General features: G+C 49.1%; 1 protein-coding gene across 2 annotated transcripts; it reads left to right on the forward strand.

Annotated features, from left to right (window-relative positions):
• The first annotated feature begins 7,230 nt into the window (after positions 1 to 7,230).
• On the forward strand, positions 7,231 to 19,635 carry GFOD2 (glucose-fructose oxidoreductase domain containing 2). 2 transcript variants are annotated; one of them, XM_030470841.1, is made up of 3 exons: positions 7,231 to 7,408; positions 13,109 to 13,452; positions 18,559 to 19,635. In XM_030470841.1, exons 2-3 carry the CDS (start codon positions 13,179 to 13,181, stop codon positions 19,455 to 19,457), a joined length of 1,173 nt encoding a protein of 390 aa, XP_030326701.1. In that variant the 5' UTR covers positions 7,231 to 7,408; positions 13,109 to 13,178; the 3' UTR covers positions 19,458 to 19,635. The 2 variants fall into 2 exon arrangements, with proteins under 2 accessions (XP_030326701.1, XP_030326700.1); XM_030470840.1 differs by having other exon boundaries at positions 7,261 to 7,351.
• Positions 19,636 to 25,535: the final 5,900 nt, after the last annotated feature.

Below are 25,535 nucleotides of genomic sequence, written 5' to 3' on the forward strand. Positions count from 1 at the left end.
GGAGAGCAAAGCTTGCGGGGCAGTGAGGACATGCTCCGTGCTCTTGGCATGGAAACCTATCATAGACATCTCACCCACCTGCCTGGAGTGCACATGGAGACAACGGGGACCTCTGTCCTCCAAAGGGAGGTGGCACATACACATCTGGGGCAAGGAGGACATTGTGCTTGTTACATCCTTATCTCCTCACACTTGCTCAACTGCTTGTGATAGCATCTTTCTGAGACCTGAACTTTGGAGGCTCAGCTCTGTCTGAGCACTTCACCTCTTTAAAAATAGCTAATGGACAAAGCTGCTGTTCCCACCCTTCCTGCCTGCACTTGCAGAGCCCCTGAGCTCTCAAGAGATTATCTCAGCTAGTTCCTTAAGCAGCCCCGGCTGCGTTTCTTCACTTTCATGGCTTCTTTCCTGGTTCTTCATTAAAAACACTACCCCAGATCTGATCCTCACTAACCTTTGGCATACGAGAGGATGCAAATGCAGCATTATCAACATCCCAGTTTTCTCTGCTTCATCAGTTAATGACTCTTGGTGAAGCAATGGGCTGAACTTTCCTTTCTCCTTCCTCTTATTATTAAGGCAGTTGAGCAAACACAGAGCCTTTTGCAGCCTTTGTTAGTCTTAAGTCACTTTGTACCTTAGCTTCCCAATTCTGCCTCTGAAATTTAGTGATCTTCTCATTCTGCTCATGTCCTTTGTGGATTTTCATTTGTTTTTTGACCAATGGGATGCTGAAAAACTTCTTTGCAGCTGTATTTGCCTTCTCAGAAGCCTTCCCTCTTGCCTCTGCAAAAGATAACTGGCTACCAAAGCTTTTAATAGAAGTCCCAGGTGTCTGAGAAGTCTCAGCTCTTCTTGGAGTCACGAGCAGTCCCTTTCAGTTGAAGTTGGCTTTTTAAAAACCTTTTCTTCTTAAAGTAACAACATTGACTGTTTCATGCTGTAGGAACATGTGCTAGGCCAGCCCAAGGGCCACCCAGCCTGGCTAGATAGAATCATAGAATGAACCAGGTTGGAAAAGACCTGGAAAAGATCATCAAGTGCAACCATTAACCCAGCACTAATGGGGCCAAGTCCGCCACTAAACCTTGTCACTAAGTGCTATGGAATGATGACTCTACCACTGCCCTGGGCAGCCTGTTCCAATGCCTGACCACCCTTTTGGGTGAAGAAATTTTTGGGGAAGAAATTGTTCCTAACCTCCAGTCTAAATCTCCCCTGGTTCAGCTTGAGGCCATTTCCTCTTGTCCTACCCCTTGTTCCTTGGGAGAAGAGACCAGCCACCTCCTGGTTCCATCCTCCTACCAGGTAGTTGTAGAGAGTGATAAGGTCCCCCCCGAGCCTTCTCTTCTCCAGACTAAACCTCCCAGGTCCCTCAGCCGTTCCTCATCACACTTGTGCTCCAGGCCCTTCATCAGCTCCGTTGCCCTTCTCTGGACCCGCTCCAGCACCTCAATGTCTCTCTTGCAGTGAAGGGTCCAGAACTGAACACAGGATTCAAAGTGCAGCCTCACCAGTGCCCAGTACAGGGGGTTGATCACTGCCCTGGCCCTGCTGGCCACACTGGTGCTGATACAGGCCAGGATGCTGTTGGCCGCCTTGGGTGCCTGCGCACAAGCTGGCTCACGTTCAGCTGGTTGTTGATCAAAAGGTGGCCAGCAGCCCTGCTGCCGATCCTTTGTTGTCACCATGTCAGGAGGATGCGATATGGCCGCCCTCATGCCCCACCCAAGAGCAAGCGATGGGTCTCCTTGCCACAAGGACGGGGTGAGATCCATGGCTGAGTGGTGTCTGCTCTAAGCCAAATCCCATGGACCTCCAGGCACATAGGTTGGAAAGAGCCCCCAGGGAGTGAGATCCTCCATCTTGCTTCCTTTCTGCAGCCAAGAGATGTGGCACATCTTCCAGCCCCAGTTCCTCCTCCAGCTCCTTCAGCCTGTTTAACTTAAGCCTTCCCTTTCCAAGCTGGGGCACTCCCAGAGACCATAGAATCATAGAATAGAATCATAGAATAGTTAGGGTTGGAAAGGACCTTAAGATCATCTAGTTCCAACACCCTTGCCATGGGCAGGGATGCCTTGCACTAAACTATGTTGCCCAACGCTCTGTCCAGCCTGGCCTTGAACACCGCCAGGGATGGGGCATCCACAGCTTCCTTGGGCAACCTGTGCTGGTGCCTCACCACCCTCACAGGGAAGAACTTCTTCCTTACATCTAACCTAAACTTCCCCTGTTTAAGTTTGAACCCGTTACCCCTTGTCCTACCACTACACTCCCTAATGAAGAGTCCCTCCCCAGCATCCTTATAGGCCCCCTTCAGATACCGGAAAGCTGCTCTGAGGTCTCCATGCAGCCTTCTCTTCTCCAGGCTGAACAGCCCCAACTTTCTCAGCCTGTCTTCAAATGGGAGGTGCTCCAGCCCCGTTATCATCCTCGTGGTCCTCCTCTGGACTCGCTGCAGCAGCTCCATGTCCTTTTTATGTTGAGGACACCAGAACTGTAAGCAATACTCCCAAGTGAGGTCTCACGAGAGCAGAGTAGAGGGGCAGGATCACCTCCTTCAACCTGCTGGTCATACTTCTTTTGATGCAGCCCAGGATACGGCTGGCTTTCTCGGCTGTGAGCGCACACTGCCGGCTCATGTCCAGTTTCTCATCAACCTACACCCCCAAGTCTTTCTCCGCAGGGCTGCTCTGAATCTCTCCTGCACCCAACCTGTAGCTGTGCCTGGGATTGCCCTGACCCAGGTGTAGGACCTTGCATTTGGCTTGGTTGAATTTCATAAGGTTGGCATTGGCCGACCTCACAAGCATGTCAAGGTCCCTCTGGATGGCATCCCTTCCTTCCAGCGTATCAACTGAACCACACAGCTTGGTGTTGTCAGCAAACTTGCTGAGGGCGCACTCAATCCCACTGTCCATGTCGCCGACAAAGATGTGGAACAGGACCGGTCCCAACACTGACCCCTGCGGGACACCACTCGTCACTGGTCTCCAACTGGACATTGAGCCACTGACAACTATTTGCGTGCGGCCATCCAGCTAATTCTTTATCCACCAAGTGGTCCATTCATCAAATTGAGGTCTCTCCAATTTAGAGACAAGGATGTCATGCGGGACAGTGCCAAACGCTTTGCACAAGTCCAGGTAGATGACGTCAACTGCTCTGCCCCTGTCCATCAGTTCCATAGCCCCATCATAGAAGGCCACCAAATTGGTCAGGCAGGATTTCCCCTTAGTGAAGCCATGTTGGCTGTCACCAACCACCTCGTTGTTTTTCATGTGCCTTAGCATGCTTTGCAGAAGAATCTGCTCCAAGATTTTGCCAGGCACAGAGATGAGACTGACTGGTCTGTAATTCCCTGGGTCTTCCATTTTCCCCTTCTTGAAAATGGGGGTTATGTTACCCTTTTTCCAGTCATTGGGAACTTCACCTGCCTGCCATGATTTTTCAAATATGATGGACAGTGGATTGCTTGTGCCGGGCCGTACCATCCCTCCAACAGACATCAGGATGGTTGAAGTCCCCCATGAGGACAAGGGCCTGTGAGCGTGAGGCTACTCCTATCTGTCTATAAAGCGCTTTGTCCACAGAGTCCTCTTGATCAGGCAGTCTGTAACAGATCCCCAGAGTAATGTCCCCCATTGCTGTTCTCCCTTTGACGCTGACCCACAAACTCTCTGTTGACTGATCACCTGTCCCCAGACAGAGTTCCATACTCTCCAGCCTCCAGATCCTCCTCCTCCAGGGTTGCAGGTACCCAGGAGGCTGGTGAGGATGTCCTGTAGTTTGCTGGAGCCTGCCTCTGCTCTGCATCCCTGGGATGCAACTCTGATGCCTCTTTGAGCCTCCCCATTTCAACACTTTGACCCTCACATCCCGCCCCTTTCCCATGAGTTGCTCCCTCAAATACCCTCTCCCTTGTGGGACACATCCAGCCCTACACTGGCTGTGCTGGCATCCCCACCACTCTGCTTTTGTTGTGATGGTTTGACCTGGTGTAAATGATGTTGGCATCAGAAGAGGCAGGTTTTGTTCCCTTCTTTTCAAACTTCAGATTGGTGCAGGCCCAGTCCTTGTGACTGTCACCACTTGTCTGCTTATGAGCTTTCTTGAAGAAGGAAACATGGTTTATATAGTAGTTAAAATAATGCTAATGATCACCATTTGAATTTAAGAAAACATCTGCATTGGTTCTGCTGTTGGTGAGGAGGAGGTGCCAACTGGCTCCCACGGGAAACAGAGGCTTGGCGTGGCTCTGCGTTACCTTTCCTATTCCTTCTGCATCACCACAGCAGCAGGCCAACTATCAGCATGTAAAGAAGCATCCTGACCACAAGCCAAAGATGATCCACAGGAGGGAGCTGAGTCCTCCACACACAACCATCACAGAGGCACTGTGAGCCCCCATCTCACCACAGAGGGATGCTGCCCTCTGCATGCTGCCATTGCCTCTTTCAGGGTGGCGGTTCTTTTCCAAACTTGGGCTTCCAGACTCCAAACCACCTGCAACCCCCACGGCCCCAGGGTGCTGACAAAATCTTGGGGAATTGTCTCCAAAAACTCTTCTGAACTCATCCAAACTCAGCCAGAGGGGTGGTCAGAGCATCAGAGCCCCTTCCCAGCATCACTGCCTCTGATCCACTGGTGTCTAGCCTAGTTTGCCAGCAGCTCCCACCTACTCGTAGGAAAACATCAGTATGTGTTTGCCCCTTGCTGCTCCTCTCTCTCCCTGAGGACCTCTCCTGCCACTGAACTTACAGCCATGTGGCTGTGGGGACTCACCTGTCTAGATCATCTTCTCGGTGACATTAGTCTGAGATGCCTGAGGGCCACAGCCTGGAAAACAGAAACACATGTGAGAGATTGCCTGGAGGCAGAGGACACCCTGCTCCGCGCTCTGCTCTGGGGCAGGGACCTGGACCCACAGCCTTGTCTGTGCTGCTCCTACCACCGCAGCTCCAGCAGCTCAGCATTTGGCTGGATGTGCCACAGACGGAGAGCATGGAAGGTCCTCTTTCAAGGACCCAATGGCCACACAGCTCCCTGGTGGGATGCATCTGGCAAAAGGGCCGTGCTGGGTCAGCTCCTCCAGTGTCTGGGATGCTTTTGGGGGAATGGTGCTCATCGTAGCACTGTTCTCTGCCGGCTCATCAGCCCATGAATACGGGAGACGTGCCACTCACTGTCCCTTGTGTGGCACTTGCAGTGTCTGTCACGTTTATTCTCATGATGAAAACTCTGCACCCATAGATCACCATGCTGGTGGTATGCACGCCGGGGCTGATGAGATGGGTACAGTTGTCTCCCAAAGTGGTGTTGGTTTGATTCCGCACCTCCAAACCTGCAGGTTTGTACCAATTCACATGTACCATGAAATTACTCGCTCCAGTCTTGAACCTGCACTCCATGGTGATGACTGACTCCTCTGGCTGGCTGTCAGTCCCTGGAGGAAATGAAAGTGTAAGAGATAAGTGAAATATAAATCATATTTATGACCTTGCAGGGGTCATATAACACTGGCACATGACACTCAAGAGAGACACGATGAAGTAACTGTCCTTTCCACCAGCAGATGATGCTCTTTTCCAAATCCAGCTGCTAAATGCTCCTCAACATTGAATGTTGAAATGCTGCACATTCACTAGTGCTAGCCAACACTGTGGAGTGCAGAAGCATTTCTCTGTCCCAAAAAGGATTGAAAATGGGAGGATCAGCGGAAGAAACCTCCTCCTGCAACCTAGGCAGAAGGGTCTTTTGGCATCTGACCAGGATGGCCCACCAAGCCCCCAGACCAGTTCATGGAGCATGAGGTGGACTGGGGTGCTAGCTGTGGGGAAACAGTCAGCCCTAGAGAAGCAAAGAAAATGTAGCAGACCCCCTGCAGTCTTCCTGGCTTCATCCCATACCCTAATGCCCGCTTTGGGGTACTTCAGAATCACTCCTGAACCTCTCAGCTGAAGTCACATCACACCTTCTCAGCAGTCCTCAATCCCTTCCCAGTCCTTTCTCTCCACTCCTGTGGGTGTTGGTGGGCTTGTGTCTCTTACCACACTTGTTCCATTTGCAGTGTCTCTTCTTGGGCATGTTCCTCATGTTCTCCATCCTGTATATATACATTCCTGCATGCTCCTTGTTCATACTGGTGAAGATGAGTTGGGTAGAACTCTTTTCGTCTCCACAACACCTTTGTTCTGCTTATCTCCATTGTTCAGGTGGTACAAAATGATTATTAAAGGAAAGCAGCTCCCCACCAGTGCTGCTTGAGCTTGTCAGGAACAGACATTCCAAGACGAGATTTAAGCCCACTGACACACTGATCGTGCGTGAAAGCTGGCGAGTGAATCCTGCCAAAAAACACCTCAACCATGGAGGGCTGGGTTTGTGCTCAGGAATATCCACTTGCTCCACCTGAAGCTGACCTCCTTTGCAGTCATCAGACCTAGAAGCATCTGTTTCCAGCTGTGGCTGTCCCATCCCTGGCAGTGTTCAGGGCCAGGCTGGATGGGGCTTGGAGCAACCTGGTCTAGTGGAAGGTGTCCCCGCCCGTGGCAGGGGGCTGGAACTGGATGAGCTTTAAGGTCCTTTCCAACCCAAACCAGGCTGTGATTCTGTGAAATATTGCATGATGCATGCTGTACGTGCCTGCCAATACAGAGCACCTCGTGTTATTAACAGCACTGTAGTTTCCTGCTCTCTTTTCTCCTTTGCAGAGAACATCATGGAATGTTGCCATGGAGCTGGCACTCGAACACTGACAGCGATGGGGCAGCCACAGCTTCTCTGGGCAAGCTGCGCCAGGGCATCACGATCCTCACAGGGAAGAACTTCTGCCTAACATCTCACCTCAATCTCCCCTCTGTCTAAAGCCATTCCCGTTTTTCTGTCCCTACAGGCTCTTGTCAGCAGCCCCTGCTCTCTGCTCCTCCGCAGTGAACCAGGGAAATGACAGAGGTGCTCGGGAGCACCCGCCCGATGCCCTAACGGGAGCTCTTCCCCCCGAGCGCTCTCTGGCGACCTCCCAGGAGCCGCGGGCGCACTGCCGGAAGGCAGAGTTCGCCTCCCTCCTGGGGGCTGCTCGGGGGCAGCGCCTCGAGGAGATGACGTAGTGCCACGCCGGTCTCCTATTGGCTTCTTGCGCTGTCCGTCGGCTGAAGGCCCGTCCCCTGCCCGTGTCGGCCCCAGCGATAGGCAGCTCTACACGAGGCGGGCGAAGCCTCTCTGAGCGCTGCCGTTTTCGGCGACGCTGCCCGGCGGTGGGGCGGGGTTATGGTGCGTGCGCGGGCGCGGGCGCGGAGCGAGCGGCCGCCGCCGCGGGAACGCGCCTGGCGGGAGGATGCGCGGGGCCGAGGTGAGGCGAGGCCAGGCCGGGCGGTGCCGGCAGCCCCCCAATGCCGGCCGCCCGCAGGTAAGGGCAGCTGCGGAGGCCGCTTGGCTGTGAGGGGGCCGCGGGCCGGGCGCGGCCGGGGAGGAGCTCGGCGGGACTTCCTCCATGTGTGCCGGGCCCCTGGGCGAAGGGAGGGGGACCCTGAGGTGAAGTGGAGGCCTGCCCGCTCCAGCCCCGTGAGAGAACTCCGTAAAGATCCGCCCAAGCCCCGCAGCCCCGGTCGGCAGCGAGTGCTGTGGGCCGTGCCATAGGCGCCCCTGACGCTGCCGTGGCTCTGCCCCGAGCGCCGCAGCACGGTGGTAGCGTGAGGGCTGCTTGGGTTTCCGCGGTTTGCCAGCCCTGCTGTCTCTGGTACGGCCCTCGCCGCCGCCTTTGACCTCGGGCGGTACCTACGGGAAGCGGCGTGACAGGAACGGGGCCTCTGCTGTTGTGTATCTGGAGCAGGAAGGACGAGCGCTGTGCCGGCCTGGGCTTGAGGTTTGGTGAGGGTGGCCCCAGGCTTTGGAGTCGTGGGTTATCACACAACCCGCCTGCAATGAATTAAAAGCACGTTTAGTAAAGAAAGCATCTCTCTTTGACATCAGCATATGAACTTTTCCATATGGAGTTTCAGGTGTCTGTATGCCAGGAGGCTGGATGGACAGTGTGACAGGAAAATAATGACTCCACATCATGGGGGTGACCTCCAGCTTCTCGGGACAGTGTAGTGAAGTTTCCCAGCTGGATTCCTGCAGAGACCTTGCTGGCTTCCAGGGTGATGCCCGCAGACTCTACCAGCATTTCTGACACCTCTGCTGGGGTCCTTGCAAAGGCAGCATTTGTTTTCACAGAGGTCTGTGCAGTGTATGAACATCACAGGTATACAACCCCTGCTGCAGAGTGAAGTCTGAGTGGTTCCTGTGTAGATTTTGTCAAAGGTTCTCATGCAACCTTAAGATCCATGAGGATGTCACCAGTAACAACTTTATTACTTGTACAGCCCTTGTTACTTGTTTTAGCTTTCTTTGCAAACTTAACAGTAGTGACCCGCTGGATGAAAACAGTGCCCCTATTGCTTGTTGTGCACCTCCTCCACATGCCTCACCTTCCCTGGAGCCAAAGTGGATCTTTTTAGGGTGAGTTGGAGAAGCATGAATTGCTTTCTCCTTCTGCAGAGCCAGTGCTACCCTGACCAGCATCTTTCTCAACACAGGCTGTTATTCTTTGGCCATCTCTCATGGTCCAAAATGGTTTCGGGGCACTGTAGTCCTTGAGACTTCTGCTGTCTGAATTCCCTGACTGCTTCAACATAGAATTGAATTGGATCCTGTAGAAATTGTCAGGTTTTTCATTGCATTGGGTCATAGAAATGCAATGCAATTGTTGCTATGCGTAAGAGTATATGAGTCAAACAGCCCCTTTCTGTGACTGTAGGATGGGACTTCAAACTCTCTGTGAAATTCAGCAAGAATGGAAACATTCTGTGGCCACATAAAAGGTTAAAGAGCTTTAAGTGCTTCTGTTTGAACATTTAGGTTCAGAGTGGAGTTGCAGACAGTGATTATTTCATCTCTCTAAAAAGGAGATTGATTTGTATCTCCTGACATGCAAGATTCCTGTTTGAGCCTGGTTTTCACTTCCATATAAAAGAGCTGCCTTTTGGTGTTTCTGCAGGAGGGTCCTCACAAGCGTGTTCATTTCATTGTTCGATCCCCAGAGATACCAATGCATGAGGATTTTAATTTCTGAAAGATTGGCTTATAAAAGGCTTTTCATGATTTACGCAACTAATTTGGTGGTGTTTCCAAAGCGAGGAATCTTTGCTTGCTTAGGTCTTCCTTATGTAGCAGATGTAGTACGCTTTTGATCGCCTTTGTCTGAATCATTTCCAGTTCTGCCTTTTTTTCCTCCCCTTAGAAGTATCAGAAATGCACGTAGGGCTCCAGAGAACTGTGCTCTGGGGACTTCTGCAGTGGGACAGTGCTGATCTTTTGGTTCTTCGTAGACTGTTAATTGCAGCTGCCGCTCTCCTCAGCTGTGACCACATTCTGATACAGTGGAGTTTTAGATTGCTTCTTCAGGGTGGCCTTTGCTGGAATATCTCATTTACCAGCACTTGAGTGTGTCTGCAGAGTGTGTGTGGGGGGATACCAATATGTATCCCCTTTCAAAGGCTCTCATTGAACCTTCTGTTACAGCTCATTCAGTAGTTACTCTGGTTCTGCCTGAGCCACATATGCTCTGTAACTTGCCCTGTGCAAGGACTGTGGGTTTGCTGCCTTTCAGCATCTGCATCCATCTCTGACAAACCAGGACTTCCCAGCTGGTGAAGGACTGGAGAGGGATTAAGAGGTTACGGGTGGCTCTCAGGTGGGGGCAGGGAGCATGTCACTCTGCAGAGCCCACTGCCTGCAGCGTTTGGGGAGTCTCAAGCCTGTGACTCTGCAAGCCACGTCTTCCTCCCCTGGGAGCCCAACGGCCTTGCTGGAAGTCAGTGCTGAGGCTGACTTGGCCAGTTCTTTATTTGTTGTGGTACTAGTGGTGAGCTGCTGTCCTTAAGTTCTGATATCATCAGGAGTTAGTCTCCATGGTAGTAAATCACTAGCTTTTGTGGGTTTGTGCCAATAGGTGCTAGTGATATTGATGCAGCAGCCTGTTATGTCTTGGGAGTAAGTGATTTTAAAATTAATTCCGCCTGACTGAGATTTTGAAAAGGCAGTTGGATGGGAAACAGAAAAAAGTAAAACTGTCACTGGGCAAGCATTACAGAAATCAGCTGATCTGAGCAGCAGCAGTCTCCTATTGCTCTTAATAATGTTCTCAAAGAATTCCACCTTTTCTAAACTTTTGTTGTGTTTTGTAATTTTGACATTGTTGAGCATGAGGCTGCTGAGGCCGTGACACAGGTTGCCCTGAGAAGCTGTGGCTGCCCCATCCCTGGCAGTGTTCAAGGCCAGGTTGGACGGGGCTTGGAGCAACCTGGTCTAGTGGAAGGTGTCCCTGCCCGTGGCAGGGAGTTGGAACTGGATGGGCTTTAGGGTCCTTTCCAACCAAACCAGTTTGGGGTTCTATGACTCCATGTCTGTGTGACCTGATGCCAGTAAGCACTCACCTTGTCTCGGTTCTGCCTTTTTTAGCCTATGTCTTTTCAAAATATGATGGTGCTCTTTTTACTGAAAGCATTTTTTTTTCCTCCAGCCTGTAAACTGCCGCACACAGCTGTGTGGGGACTTGAGCAGCTATACTGACTGCCCAGCCAGTTTTACTTTTGCTCGCATCATTTATAGAAAACAAGCTCAAATATAGGCTATCCTTCCTCACAGTAAATTACCCTCTAATGTAGAATAGTAAGTATTTTCAAGATCCTTTTAAGACCATCTTTGAGTGTTGTGCTAGATGCTGGATAAAAAGGAGTTAAAAAATGAATTTTTTAATCTTTATAAAGACAATGATGGGATCATTACAAACCTAACATCACACAGAATAAGGGAAAAAGCCCTGCTGAATTAGTTCAGTAAATATTTAAATTAATAAATATTTCATAAGGTGTTTTTTAGCATCTGCCAACATTTGTGTGTGTTTTGCAAAACTAATATTCACATGTGCTGCTGTTTCTGTGTCCTGGTTTAGTTGACTACACTACAAAACTGCCCAAAGTTCAGTTGGGATTCCAATTCTGTTGTGCTGGTCAACGTAGGCACCCCCAGGCTAACAAAATGCTGATTGCACATGGAGCACTGGCACTCTGCGTAGTTGAACTTGCAGGCTGGTACTTCTCAGTGCTATGTCAGGATTTGCTTTCACACGGTGTAACTTAGGGTGAGTATTTTAGGATGGGGAGATGAGTAACCATCCCTTTCCGAAATGGATCGTGACTCTTGTTGCTTGTGGGTTTTTTTTCTAAAGGTGTTGATCTGGTGTTGGTAGCACTTCTCTTTTTAAACATGGGCTTTGCTTTTTCATTATAAACATCTAAAAATACCTGAATGTGTCATGTTCATAACAGTAAGAAAACATTTTCTTTCTAAAACAATCCCCAAATAGTTCAGAAAAGGTCAGAGTGGGTGTAGTAGGTAAGAATTCAGAACGGCACAGAAAAAAAGCCAGATCGTAGGTTGCTGTGGTGTCATGGATCAAGGAGACTTCTGACATCTCTCCTTGAAGTCAGCGCTAAAGCAAGTGCTAAAGGCAGTTCAGCCAGTTGTGGCCAGAAGCAGTTCTGAGACTCCTGGCAAGTTGGGATCTGAAGGGATTAATTTACCAGGAAATACTTAAAAGAACAAAAGAATTGTGACTTCACCAAATGTTTGTATGGAGGGAATGAGTATAAGAATTGTGTGCAAACCCCTGTACTCCTGGCAGTTAGATGGCATGGGCAGAAGGAGGTATTTGTAACTGTCCCGAGTTTTCACTGACCACATTGCCACAGAGGAGCGCCCTTTTCCTTTCTAAAAATGTTTTCTGTATATATAAACAAACTGACATTAGAGTTTTCCTTGAAACCTTCACCTCCCCAGGCTAAACGAGCTCAGTGAATCCAGGCTTTCCCCAAGGACCTGTTTTCTAGATGTTCTCTGGAGGGGCTTAACTGTTTTCAATTAAATAGTTAAGCTCCAAGTAGTTGTTTTTAGTTTGGAAGAATTATGTGCCCAAAAGCTTCCCTGTTATTTCTTAGAATCACAGGCTGGTTTGGGTTGGAAGAGAACTTAAAGCTCATCCAGTCCTAACCCCTGCCATGGGCAGGGACACCTTCCACTAGACCAGGTTGCTCCAAGCCCCGTCCAAGCTGGCCTTGAGCACTGCCAGGGATGGGGCAGCCACAGCTTCTCTGGGCAACCTGTGCCAGGGCCTCAGCACCCTCATGGGGGAGAGCTTCTTCCTGAGATCTCATCTCAATCTCCCGTCTATCAGGTTAAAGTCATTCCCCCTTGTCCTGTCCCTACAGGCCCTTGTCCAAAGCCCCTCTCCAGCTTTCTTGTAGCCCCTTTAGGCACTGGAGCTGCTCTAAGGTCTTCCCTTAAGGAGCCTTCTCTTCTCCAGGCTGAACACGCCCAGCTCTCTCAGCCTGTCTCCAGGCAGAGCTGCTCCAGCCCTCGCAGCAGCTCCGTAGCCTCCTGTGGACTCGCTCCAACAGCTGCATGTCCCTCTTGTGTTTTTTCCCCAGAGCTGGATCAGGACTGCAGGGGGGATCTCCCTAGAGCGCAGGAGAAGGGGAGAATCCCCTCCCTCGACCTGCTGCTCATGCTCTGGGGATGCAGCCCAGCACACTCCAACTATCTCAGTGGGTCTATTAAGAGATATTACTTCACCTCGTAAACCTTCATCTCATTTAGAGACTGACATCATCACAGCTACAGCAGTGCTGCTTTTACCACTGGTGCGATAGACTTGATGTCCTGTCCTCTTGATGCTTCCTGTTGCTCCCAATTTGTTCCTCACTGTCTCTGGTTTGTTCTGGTGTGCTCGTGTGTGTTTCTGTACATGTGTCCTGAGTTCTGAAGCACAGGAGATGCTCAGGACTTTGTCAAGCTGCTTTCTTCTGCAATAGGATTATCAGACTTGTCTCTTAATATTGTTTCTCTCTGGATTGCAAGTTTGGGGGATTTTGGGTTGGGTTTTTTTCATCAGGTTCTTGACGATTTTGAATGTTGTCTGAAGGATAGAAGGTAGTTTGAGGCTGGATGTGTTTGATATCAAAATATGCCTTTTGTTGATACTGACTTGTAACTTTTCCTGTTTTAGGAACCGTGGATGGAACAGAAAGCTGAGGAGCTGAACTTTTTATTGAAGGCCTGCATGTAGACCCTGCTGCATGAATGACTGCAGCATGAAAATGCTCCCTGGAGTGGGTGTGTTTGGAACTGGCAGCACTGCCCGGGTACTGGTGCCCTTGCTGAAAGCAGAAGGCTTCTCCATTGAAGCGCTCTGGGGGAAGACCGAAGAGGAAGCCAAGCAGCTGGCAGAGGAAATGAACATCTCCTTCTACACAAGTCGGACTGACGATGTCTTGCTGCACCAGGATGTTGATTTGGTTTGCATCAATATCCCTCCACCACTAACTCGGCAAATTGCTGTGAAGGCTCTAGGTACCTTTTTGTCTTTGGAGTTGGACCAGAAATCCCTTGCTCATTGGCAGATTGAAATTTGCAGCTGTTACCTCAGCATAGTTCTGGTTGCACCACCATGCAGGTGCAGTGCTGAAGATTTTGTGTGGAATTGGTAGCTCCATCTGTGAGAAAGGTCACCTAGAAGTTTTTTGTAAATGTGCTGTTTATAACTGCATATAGGTTTGCAAGTCTTGAACCAATTGGGCTAAAATATCTCATGTCTTCCTCAGACTAAACTCATGATGGGTTATAATGGAGAAGTTTTAATAAAAATGAGCTGCTTCAGAGATGATGTTGGGGGGTTTGTGTAAAATTGTTTTATGCCCATTTGAAAAAAAAACCCAAAACAACAAACCAAACAAAAAAACTCAAACCACCCCCCCAGCAACTTCAGTTGCTTCATTAATTTCAAACCTTCTCATGTTCTGCAATAGCAAACCAGGCTGTGCCTGGAGCAGAGGGGTTCAGCCAGCGTGCTGTGACCCTGGCCACCACCTGGAGCTCTCTTTGGACATCCATGTCCATGGCAGGCTGGTTTGGTCCCAGGTGCAGACTTGCTGGAAGAATCCTTCCACCACTTGTTGCAGGAGGGAGAAGGAGCAGTTGGGGACAGCAGGAGGAATCCAGCAGGATGGGCTGGGTGAAGGTGTCTGTGAGACAAGAGGTGACACCCCAAACTGGTTGGGCAGGGAAGTGGGAGCCAACTGCATGGGCATCCTGACATTCCTTAATTTTCCAGCATAGGACTTTGTAGTGTTAATGTCCTCTCACCTGGTGCAGTGTGGGTGTGGGTTTGTGTGTAATACTGTAAATAACAAGTGTGATATTTTGACTGTGTTTACGGGAGGTCCACATGAGTTAATTTTAGGAGGGCTATTATCTCAAACCATGTGATCCAGGGTGATGTGTTGTTCTTCACCTCTTTGCTCTATAGCAGTTTGGTTTGGAAGTAAACAGCTTGCTGCACAAACATTTGCAATGCCACTTAGATATACAGAGAGAGATTTCAGGCAGGTTTTTTTCCTCTTTTTCTGTTTTACATTGTTAGATTAGTTTGTTTACCTTGTTAGAGGACTGTCCTTCGCATTTTAGGTATTCTGTTTCTGAATATTTGACCTGTAAGTTAGAATTTATCTCTTTAAATGTGCTAAAAGTTCTAGTAAGGTAATTAGCATTTCACTAGTTCTCATGGCTCTTGGTGATCACGTGGGCTAAAAGGAGAAGATTGAACCTTCTCTAGTGAATTATTAACTAAAATGGATTCAGATTCTTTCTTCAATGGCTGGGAACCCGTAAGATGGCATTGTCCAGAGGAGGAAATGGGGGCAAAGCTGGTGCAGTAGTACAGAGGCGATAATGTATACTTGACAGCAGCATAGATAAGTGGGAAGCTGGAAAAGCTAGGGAACTGGAAGGATGTTGTGGAATGTTCTGATCTGCAAACTGATGCAGGCGTCTCAGACCCAGCGTGATGCTGACATTGTCTGTCAGCTTCTTAGGTTTGTCACAATAGTATTTATAGATCTGCTACCAAGTATGTCGTGACATATTTTAAGCCAGTGTTGGATGGCTTGCTGTGATTGAACATTCTGAAGGAACACAAAATCAGGATAGGGCTAGAGACAGCAAGTACATTTTCTTTGAAAGTTCAGGTTGATACAGTGATGTCTAAATAGAATCCCAGACTGGTTTGGGTTGGAGGAGACCTTAAAGCTCATCCAGTTCCAACCCCCTGCCATGGGCAGGGACACCTTCCACTAGACCAGGTTGCTCCAAGCCCCGTCCAACCTGGCCTTGAACACTGCCAGGGATGCGGCAGCCACAACTTCTCTGGGCAACCTGTGCCAGGGACTCAGCACCCTCACAGGGAAGAACTTCTTCCTAAGGTCTCATCTCAGTCTCCCCTCTGACAGGTTAAAGCCATTCCCCCTTGTCCTGTCCCTACAGGCCCTTGTCCAAAGCCCCTCTCCAGGTTTCCTGTAGCCCCTTTAGGCACTGGAGCTGCTCTAAGGTCTCCCCTTAAGGAGCCTTCTCTTCTCCAGGCTGAACATGCCCAGCTCTCTCAGCCTCCTCTGGACTCGCTCCAGCAGCTCTGCATCCCTCCTATGCTGGAGGCCCCAGAGCTGGACACAATACAGGTCTTGTGTGTTTTGTTTTGTTTTCTTGGGGGTTGTTTGTTTTAAAGTGCTTACACTTTTATTACTTATTTGTATACTTCTTTTCCTGTTTTAAAATGTGCTTACATTTTTATTTCGGGCAGAGAGGAGAGAAAGACCCAATTTTTCCATGTGGTGCAACTTGCTTGCATTAAGTTTGTTGGTGAGAAACATCCATAAACAAGCCCGGGTACAACTCCAGAATGATGGAGGCAAAGCAGTACCACTAGATTGAGTTCATTAACCAGACAGAACAGTTTGAAGCCAAGAGGATAATTCAAACTCACATCAGTGTAATCTCATGGTTTATCTCCACAACAGGCAAAGCAAGAAGCTATCCTAAAATTTGTTTCTTTTGATCTCAGAGGAACTAAATTAATTTCACAGAATGTCTGTGTTGTGGTTCATGTCCCACAGTTAAAATGCATCCACCTTTGCATTAAGTGAGCACAGAGTGGAGTTTCTGGCTGGAGTAGAGTGTAAAATAGGGGATGTTTTTGCGTGAGGCAGAACATGAGAAGTCCTCAGAGTAAAATTCCTTCAGAATACTAAAGGTAATGCTGCTGCCTGTAGCAAGCCCAGCCACCAATGGGTGGCTTCTGAAATGGCTGCAGAGGAGCCTCATCCCTCTTGGTTTATACTGGTTGACTGCATTGTTTGTGATATCTTTGCAGCAGATTGTTTGACCCCCTGGTTTTGTGGAGTCCCTACAAATTACAGCACATACATGTTAATTCTGAGGGAAGGAGTGAGAAAGGGCTCTATCACTGTTTTGGGTGGTCAAATCCAGATTTCCTGTTCTTGAAACAGGATGAACAAGCATGCTGTGAGTGCGCTTTGCATATTGTGCTTCCCGTTTCTGTGACAAGTAGCATGGAGGTCTTTCAAACCGCAGGCAAACAGGAAGTGAGGTGGAGGAGTGTGTTTTGGAATGAGCGTTCATCCATCGGGAGGCTCCCTAAGTAAGTCTGTCTGAAACAGCCTGTTATTTGGGAAGACTCCTCAGATGCTCCCAGCTTCTTATGGTGGACAAAGCAATGGTCTGGTGTGCTTCAGCAGCGGCCAGTTGTCCATCTTCCTAGGTACAACCTCAAGTACCTAGTGTTATTCAGGGGAGTAAAGAACTGGGGCTTCAGTTCAATGGGCATATTTACATGGGTTAAATAAATAGCTTTAGTAGCTTGAGTCAACATTAGAGCTTGTGCTGAGAGAGGCAAGGCTGGGGACTTTAGGTGTTTATGGACAGTGCTGGATGGACAGCTGTGGCTATGATAGCCAGGCAAAGCAACAGCCAAAGAGGGGAAGCGGTGGCTGTCCTGGTGAGAAGGCTGTCCCTGCCCAGCCCACTCCTCGCAGTGCACGCAGCCAGTCCCCTCCTGACCGTGCTGCAGGGACACCTCTGTGCATGGCCACTCCGTGGTGTCCGCTCACCTGCACATCCCACTCAGATACAGGACAGCAGGACCTCCAACCATGCAGGCTACTCAGCGGGCCCCCCTTGGCCATGAAGGACCTCCTTCATGGAGGTTGTCTCAGGGTCCTTCTCATGCAGTGCTGGTCTGCACCCAGGCTGAGGCATAGAGAGTGTTGTGCCTCATTTCGGCAGAAGGACTGGGGACAGGGGTGTTGGAAGTGATCCCTGAAACAGGAGGTTACCAGTGGGCAGCCAGAGTGTCCTCAGGGAGTTCAACCTTACCCTTCTCTTGACTCATGTCAATTTAGGGGATTTCTTTGGAAGAGACCAGTAAAATTTGTAGTTGTCTTGTCTGACTGGATTTTGCTTGTATCTATTAGAAATACAGGTTCCGAGTTTCCTCTGGCTGCGGCTGTCCCCTGGCTGAGCTGGGCACTGCAGCCAGGAGCTGCACTGAGGGATCTGGCTTCCCCTCGCCTGTCAGAGCCCCCTGTAAGCACTGGTGCTGGTTTCTACTCATCGGGGAGCCCATTAAAAGCTGTTCTGAGCAAGGAGCACTGTCTGCTCCTGGGTAAGCTGAAGCTTTTGGAGAGGTGCCCACCACCATGTGCAGCGATTCCTGCAATTCTTGGGATAGAAACTGGTATAGTCTGACTGACCTTCAGGTCTGACAGCACCAGGTAGTGTCAGAGACTTGTAGGCGCACCCTGGTTGTTACCCTGAAAAATGTAACATGAGTATTTTTCAGAGCAGAAGTCTATGGAAGAATAAAGCCATGCCATGAGAAAAGGGTGAAGATAGGGGAGGAGGACCGTTGAATGTAGGAATTTGGAGCTTGCACTGGGATGCTATTGTATTGCTTTATTTTTGCTTTAAAGTTGAATAAAAATTATTGACTGCCCAGGTTGATTGAGGCTGAGCACAAGCTGAAGTGCTTCAGTGGGAAGGCTGTATGTGCAGGTCAATATGTGTTGCTTCCCATTTAGCAATGCTTTTTAAACAATCGACCTTCCAAAGCATTCTTTCTAATTCTGGTACTCTGTACACAGGCCACTAAGTATGTTCTATGCCTCATTTCTATTAATTTATTTGAAATAATGATGGTGAATTACAAAGTGAAAATCAAATCTCCCCTTCACCAACCTCTTCCCTGCAGGGGACATGATGTTTTATTTCCTCTGGCTGTACAGGCATTCAGATAATTTTCTAGCTAACACACACAAATCGTGTCTTGATGGATGCCATGTGATGCCATTTGTCTTTCAGGATGTAAAAGCCCTCTCTTTAGTTGGAGTCTTTGTGTGGGAGTTTGTCAGCTCTGCAACTGGAGCACCCTGGAAGCAGCTTTGACTCTTGCTGCACTTGATATTCTTATTTCAATTCCCAGACCTTTACCTCTGAAATTGCAGGAGGAAAGCCTGATTCCAACACCGCTTCTTGGCAGCCTTTAGGTCATCTCAGTATTTTCCTTTTGTGTGTGCTATATTTATTTTTTTTTTCCCCTTTGTGCTGCAGGAATAGGGAAGAACGTGATCTGTGAGAAAGCTGCTACCTCTGTGGATGCCTTCAGGATGGTCACAGCTGCCAGGTATTACCCTAAGCTGATGAGCATCGTTGGCAATGTTCTCCGTTTCTTGCCCACCTTTGTGAAGATGAAACAGTTGATAGAGGAAAACTATGTGGGCACTGTGATGATCTGTGACGTGCGAGTATATGGAGGAAGCCTGCTCAGCCACAAGTACAACTGGATCTGCGATGAGCTGATGGGAGGAGGTGGCCTGCATACGATGGGAACCTACATTATCGACCTCCTGACTCACATCATCAACAAGAGAGCGGAGAAGGTCCACGGTTTGCTCAAGACTTTTGTGAAACAGAACACAGCCATAAGTGGGATTCGCCACATCACTAGTGATGACTTCTGCTTCTTCCAGATGCTGATGAGCGAGGGTGTCTGTTGCACTGTGACTCTCAACTTCAACATGCCTGGATCATTCATCCATGAAGTCATGGTTGTGGGGTCCGCTGGTCGCCTTATAGCTCGTGGGACAGACTTGTATGGGCAGAAGAACACTGCTCTCCAGGAAGAACTACTGTTTACAGACTCTCTGAGTGTCAACAAGGGCCTTTTGGATCAGGGGTTTAAAGATATCCCACTGCTTTACCTAAAAGGAATGGTGTACATGGTGCAAGCGCTGCGGCAGTCTTTCCAGGACCAGGAAGACCGTCGGACGTGGGATCACAAACCTGTCTCCATGGCAGCCTCTTTTGAAGATGGTCTGTACATGCAAAGTGTAGTAGAGGCCATCAAGAAGTCCAGCAGGTCAGGGGAGTGGGAGGCTGTGGAAGTGATGACCGAGGAACCAGATGCCAATCAAAACCTCTGCGAAGCGCTTCAAAGAAATAACTTGTGAACATTCTTTCTTGGGGGATATGACAGTGTAGGACAGTCAACACTGCTGTCTGTAACGTAAAGAACCTGTGTTTTTAAGATATGTAGATTCTTATTTAATAACCCACCTCCCTCGTTTTTTTAAACATAAAATGTGTCATGTTCTGAGAGAAACTGTTCTGATTTAAAGTGTTTAAAGAGTTTTAAATGTTTCCGTTTTTACAAACATTTAATTTTTGTCTTGGCGGCTGGTAGGAAAACTTGAATTGCCATTTGCACGTGCCGAAGCGAAGCATGGGAGCTTTGCTGCTGTGTGGCTTGGGAATGGGACACAGGACAGAGCCCCTACTGCACATGGTGCCTGTTCTAATGGTTTTTACGTAAGAGCATGTAGGGCAAAATCAGGGAATGTGTTTTGTTCAGATGCCTTTTCCTTCTCTCTTGGAGACTGGGTAAGTTTTACTCCCCAGTTTGCAAAATTTGGTAAAAGAATTTAGTGATGGATCATGTCTCTGAACAAAAAGGACAAAAGGTAAAAATAGGACAAAAAGTAAAAGGACAAAAAGTAGAAATAGGACAAAAAGTAGAAGGAAGATTGGATTCCAGTTTGTAATACAATCAGCTTTCTGGCTTCCTGCACATGGCGAATGTCTTTCAAATTCATTTAGACTGGTATTTTATTTAAATGATGCTATGAATTCTTTGTTGCCTGCGTCCTGGCAGGAAAATCTTCAGGAAGCCTGTGCTGATTTGTGCTGTTCTCCCATATCTCCAGACATTATTCCTTCTACTCAAGAGGTCGCCTTCCTCCAGCAGGTCTATGTCCGTCGGTTGTTTACTCCCAGCAGCACCGGGGACTGTGGGGCCATGTCCCCATTCCTGTGACTGTTCATAAACACCTCTCAGGGTCACGGGAGTTCCACAGTGCTGTGGGAAATGAAGTGCAGCATTAAACTTCCAGGGACCCGAAGGTGGGAAGCAGGGAGGTATTTCCTACCTCTTGCAGCTCTCTTAGCATGCTGGCTGGGTTATTGTCACACTATACACATTGTGATAGTTGAGAGAATGGGGGCTGGTCTGTCATGGTTCAGACTGCTCTTAATCTCCAACACTGGATATTAACCCTCTGGCCCTGCCCACCCTCACATGCTCCTGCAGCTTGTGTCCAGTGGAGATATTTGTTGGCAGATGATGGGTGGAAGTTCATTCCATTGGAGAAACATTTCTCTCTGAGGCAGGCATGTGGGAAGGATAGTCCAATTTTACTACATTTATTTTGTCTACTTGAAAGCTTTTTTTTAATGTATTTCTCACTAAATTGTAACCCGGTGTATTTATGTATATTAACAGGCAAACTGCTGTTTGATAAGCTGGTCCTTCCTGAAAAGTATCTTGTTTTCTACAGAAATAAAAAGTTGTGTTTGTTGAAAACATTCTTTATGCAGCTGTGTGCTTGGGTTTGATTTGGTCAAGCTAAAGCCATCCTACTAAATGTGAACAGGAGACTTACCGCTGGGGATCAGTTGAGGACACCAGAACTGCGCACAGTGCTCCATATGGGGTCTTATGAGAGCAGGGTAGAGGGGCAGGATCACATCCCTCGACCTGCTGGTCAGCACGCCCAGGTCCTTTGCAATGAGCGGCTTTCCAACTGCTTCCCCAAGCCTGTAGCGTTGCATGGGGTTGTTGTGGCCCAAGTGGAGGACCTGGCACTTTGCCTTGTTGAACCTCATCCCATTGGCGTTGGCCCATTGATCCAGCCTGTCCAGATCCCTCTGCAGAGCCTCCTGCCCTCCAGTAGATCAATCATGTCTCCAGATCTTCAATGAAGATATTAAAAAAAACTGGCCCCTGGTACTGAGCCCTGGGGGACACCACTAGTGACCAGTTGCCAACAAAGAAAGGGCACAGGAAAGGACACAACAGCTGTAACATAAACCCCAAGTCCCATGAGCAACAAAAATGATATATAGACCATCAGGAGATAGATGTACTAATATCCCATGGGGTTGTCAAATCTCCCCAGTCTGGAAGGTGCCACGAGCAGGAGAATGGGAATATGCCCAAACAGCAAAATGGTGCATCACTTGGGAAGGAGAGAAGGGAAGGCCAGAGGATCCCTTACAACCAACACTAATGTATCCTAACCTCACTACACCCCGAACCACTTCAAGGGCAGAAAAGCAAATTCGAACTGTACCAGGATTTGTAATTGTAGTAGCCCAGATCCCAAAATCCAAAGAATATCCCCAGTTGCTCAAGCTTTAAAGCTAGGATGTATATGCAGAAACGATACCACTCCTTTAAATGACTCTTGGTCACCAAGTGTCAACTCCACTCACCAAACAGATAACGATCCTTAGGGATCACTTGCACTAAATGAGAGATTCCAGTTTTAGGACCCACAGTATGGGATAGCGGCGAAGGAAAATGGGCAGCTCACCTCCCTGTTGCAGGTCAGAATCAATATTAGACACAAGGATTACTAACAGTGTGTCCTCTGTGGAGAAAGGCACCTCTAGGAACTAGCCTGTTGAGAAGGATGAGACACACGTTCATGGCACACCCCCATACTGGAACTACTATAGGGTAGCTTCTAGAGTCTATCTTTACACCCCAGGCAACCTCTTTCAAAACCAGGCTCTCCTTATATCATTCAGGTTTACAGATGGAAGCCTTGGGAATGGAAGAACTGAACATCCAGCTGCAGGCTACTTCCAAAATGGCTTCACAGAATCACCTGGACTTCAATTTACTTTTATTGCATGAACATGGAGTCTGTGGCTATTTGGACTGGAAAAATTATAGTTGCTGTGTCCATATCCCAAATAGCTCCGAAAATCTGGACAAGCAACTAGATCAACTGAAGGGAGTAGCAAAAGCTAGCTGTGACCTGAGAACAGCAGGAAAAGTGGGTGGTTGAGTAAAATGCCCCACAGGGTGGGATTCTCCTTACCAGGGAGGTTACAGAGCCTACTTCAAACTTTGAGTTTGTTCATAACACTGAATGTAGTAATTTGTATGATTTTTGGATGTATCAAGAACATAATTATACGAGCAGTAATATCAGGATCCTCACCTATAATGGCATCCACAACTCAGGAGAGAGTTGAGGAGGCCCCCCTCCCCCCCAACAAGTAGGAAGGAATTCCAATGAGATGTATGTCAGTGGGAAGAAAACTATGAGCAGGCAGTTTTAGAAAGTCTTGAAGCCTTCGAAGGGCAGAGATTTGAGATTAAAGGAATGTAAGTGAGACTTATTTTAAATGTGAGATATTTATGTAAGTCTCGAAGGGGGAATTGTTACCTGGCAGTGAAGAAGGTAAGATTTTGTAAAGTCCTATGTATCTGAAAGCTTGAAAATGCTGATGTTCGAATTCTGCATGTCACAAGGAAAACCAGTGTTCCATTACAAGCTCATGGACGCCAAGGAGAGGTAGAAGACTGATACAGGAACCATCTGGTTCAGAAGAAGAGCAACAACTCACTTCAGAAAGATTAGGAAGGCAGGTGTAATTTTGAAAAGCCCAGCAAACCAAAGACAACGGTGTTCCTAAGGGAACTTGGTTCATTCTAATATTAAAACACCCTCTGACATAAGAGACCCTTGCCCACAGAGACCCTTCCTCACAGAACATGTGCAGTGAAATCAATCTATACTATGTCTTCAAACAGAGATGAGAGGGTGCAAGAGCCACAATGGCAGACACAGACTGCTGCGTATGTGGAAAACACGGATTTCACTGTTTGAACTGTATGAAAGGGAGAGCGGGCAGGGCAGGGTGTGTTGCTCTTTGGAGGTATCACCCAGCACCATCTCTGCACTGACAGGGTAAACAACCATCTCGACTCCGTGTGTTACTGCGCTCTCTTGCAAATCGGGTGAAGAACCCTGATTTTGGAATACCACAACCAATGCTCCATGATGCCAATAAGATCATACCTAACAATAGAGCTCTGGGCTATCCATAGCTCTGTGCAGTCCTATACAGCTCCGTGCTAACCCAGCAAGTTTCACGCATTTATTGCCAAGGGAAAGTAAGTCCCACCAGAAGATCCACTTCCCACCTCCTTGCTGCTTCCTTCACATGACAGCTGTTGACTAGATGGTTTTGGAGATCCTCTTGCCTATCTTGGACTTACCACATCAACTTTTGTGATCAATTGGATCTTTATTCTTCAGTCTGACTCATTGCAGGCATTGCTGGAAGACACCAACTAAGCAGCAAACTGCCGGTACTGATGGCATCACTTCCTTTGCTCCATGGGTAAGTCTGTGCCACACTGTCCCGTCCCATGGCCCCTGCGCCAGGTAGGGTCCAGCAGCTGGTCCCCAGCCTCCCACTTTTCACATGTGAAGAACAAATGACAGCACATGCATCCTAAGGACAGGCGACATGCTGGTTTATTTTATAATGCAAAATTGCTTTTTTTTCCAGGCAAACCAGGTTCCCCGCAACCAGGAAGAAAAACCAGCTACAAACCAACCAACCAAAATCCAAAAACAACCCCAATGCAGGTCAGGCTGTAGTCACCAAACAGGAGGCAGAAAGCTGTGTAGCTATTCTAGCTGAGCGAAGTGCAGTGGTACCAGCTGAGCTGTGCATCTGAGCATGCTGGCAACATCCAGCTCCACAGAATTGTCACCCACTCTCAGCACTGGGATCTCTGGAGTGCTGCTGGCGCCAGTATCTGCAAGAGGAGAAGAGTGAGTGCATCACTTACCAGCCACCTCCTTGGGCGCAGGCGGAGTGTTTGCAAGCAGCAGAACGCCAGGTCACAGCACTGCAGGGGGAATGACTGCTCTGGGTGTCCAGCCTGATCTCCTGCTTGGAGCAGGTCTGTCACCAGCTGCAGCTCAGGCTGGCCATGGCTTTCTCCCACCAAGTCTTGGAAAACAGCTCTGGAACCTGGAGACTGTGAAGTCAACTGAAGAGTGCTGTCCTGGGGGAAAGATCCTGCTTCATTTGGCTGGGCCACCTAAAAGCTTCAAGAGAAAACCTAAGGGCAGAGCAGAGCTGCTGCAAAGGGTGACCCAGAGACATCCAAGCTGCTTCTCTACAAACTGGGGGCAAAGGTGGAAGAAGCAGGATGAGGTGACGCAAGCTGCACAAGCAAGAGCAAAGCTGGGGTGGGGGTGGTGTACAAGCTGTGGGAACCAGCAGGAGAAGGCCAGCTCCCTGGGGAATGCTAGAGCTGGGAAAACCTTGTCGGACCTCACCCTCCATCTGCAGAGCTGCTGCGCTCCCAAGGCCTGCAGGGTCCTGGCTCGGCTGTGCCAGTGCTGGGGCTTCCTCTACTGCTGATGGGTCACTCGGCTCTGGCGTGCCCTGGTCGATGTACTGGTACAAGATGCGCAGGCGCGGCCGTTTTCCTGGAGAAGTCCAAGAAGAGCCCAATGCTGACCACCCCTTCCCTTAGCACGGCTGTGCTGTAGCTCACAGGCTGCAGCAGCCCTGCCCAAGGGGAACCTGGCCCTTGAGCTGAGGCTCCTTGGTGGGGTCAACGCCAGGGGTACATGGCCACATCCCAAAGACAAAGCAGCAGCTGGAGGGAAGAGACATGACAAGCCTGTCTGGGAATCACAGTGCCCAGCTGGAAACTTACCAGTGGCAGAGCCCCCATCATCACCCCACCCACGGGGATACTGCCAAGCCTGGGAGAAGCAGAAGGGCTGGACTATGGATCCAGCCTCACACCAGCACCATTCCTGAGATGAGTCAGCTCAAGCACACTCTGTCCCAGACCAGCCCACCTTGTGGGACTGCAGCCACCAGCTTTGCTCACCCAGCACGTCCTTGGACGTGGCACCACTGAGTGGGAGCAGGTGGCTTGCTCGCCTCTTTTTCTTCTTGTTCTTCTTCTTTTTCTTCTGGTGTTTGGTAGAGAGGCCAGCAGAGAGGGCACCTGGCTCCTTGGCAGCGAGATGTGCCCTCTGGAAATCAGGGTGCTGCAACATGAGCACTTGCGAGTTGAGCCTGTGGGACAGAAACCAGCTGTGGGGCGCAGCCAGCTCGGGGCCATGGCACAGGAGCCATGTCCAAGTGCAGTCCCTGGTCTGTGCCTGTGCTGTGGCACAATGGTGCCTGGGGCTGCTCTT

The sequence above is a fragment of the Strigops habroptila genome, chromosome Z (assembly GCF_004027225.2).
Source record: "Strigops habroptila isolate Jane chromosome Z, bStrHab1.2.pri, whole genome shotgun sequence".
Lineage (NCBI taxonomy): Eukaryota > Metazoa > Chordata > Aves > Psittaciformes > Psittacidae > Strigops > Strigops habroptila.

Coding starts and splice junctions, on each gene's coding strand:
- GFOD2 (XM_030470841.1), top strand. CDS start 13,179: ATGAATGACTGCAGCATGAAAATGCTCCCTGGAGTGGGTGTGTTTGGA. Junction 13,453..18,558: donor AATTGCTGTGAAGGCTCTAG/GTACCTTTTTGT, acceptor TTTGTGCTGCAG/GAATAGGGAAGAACGTGATC.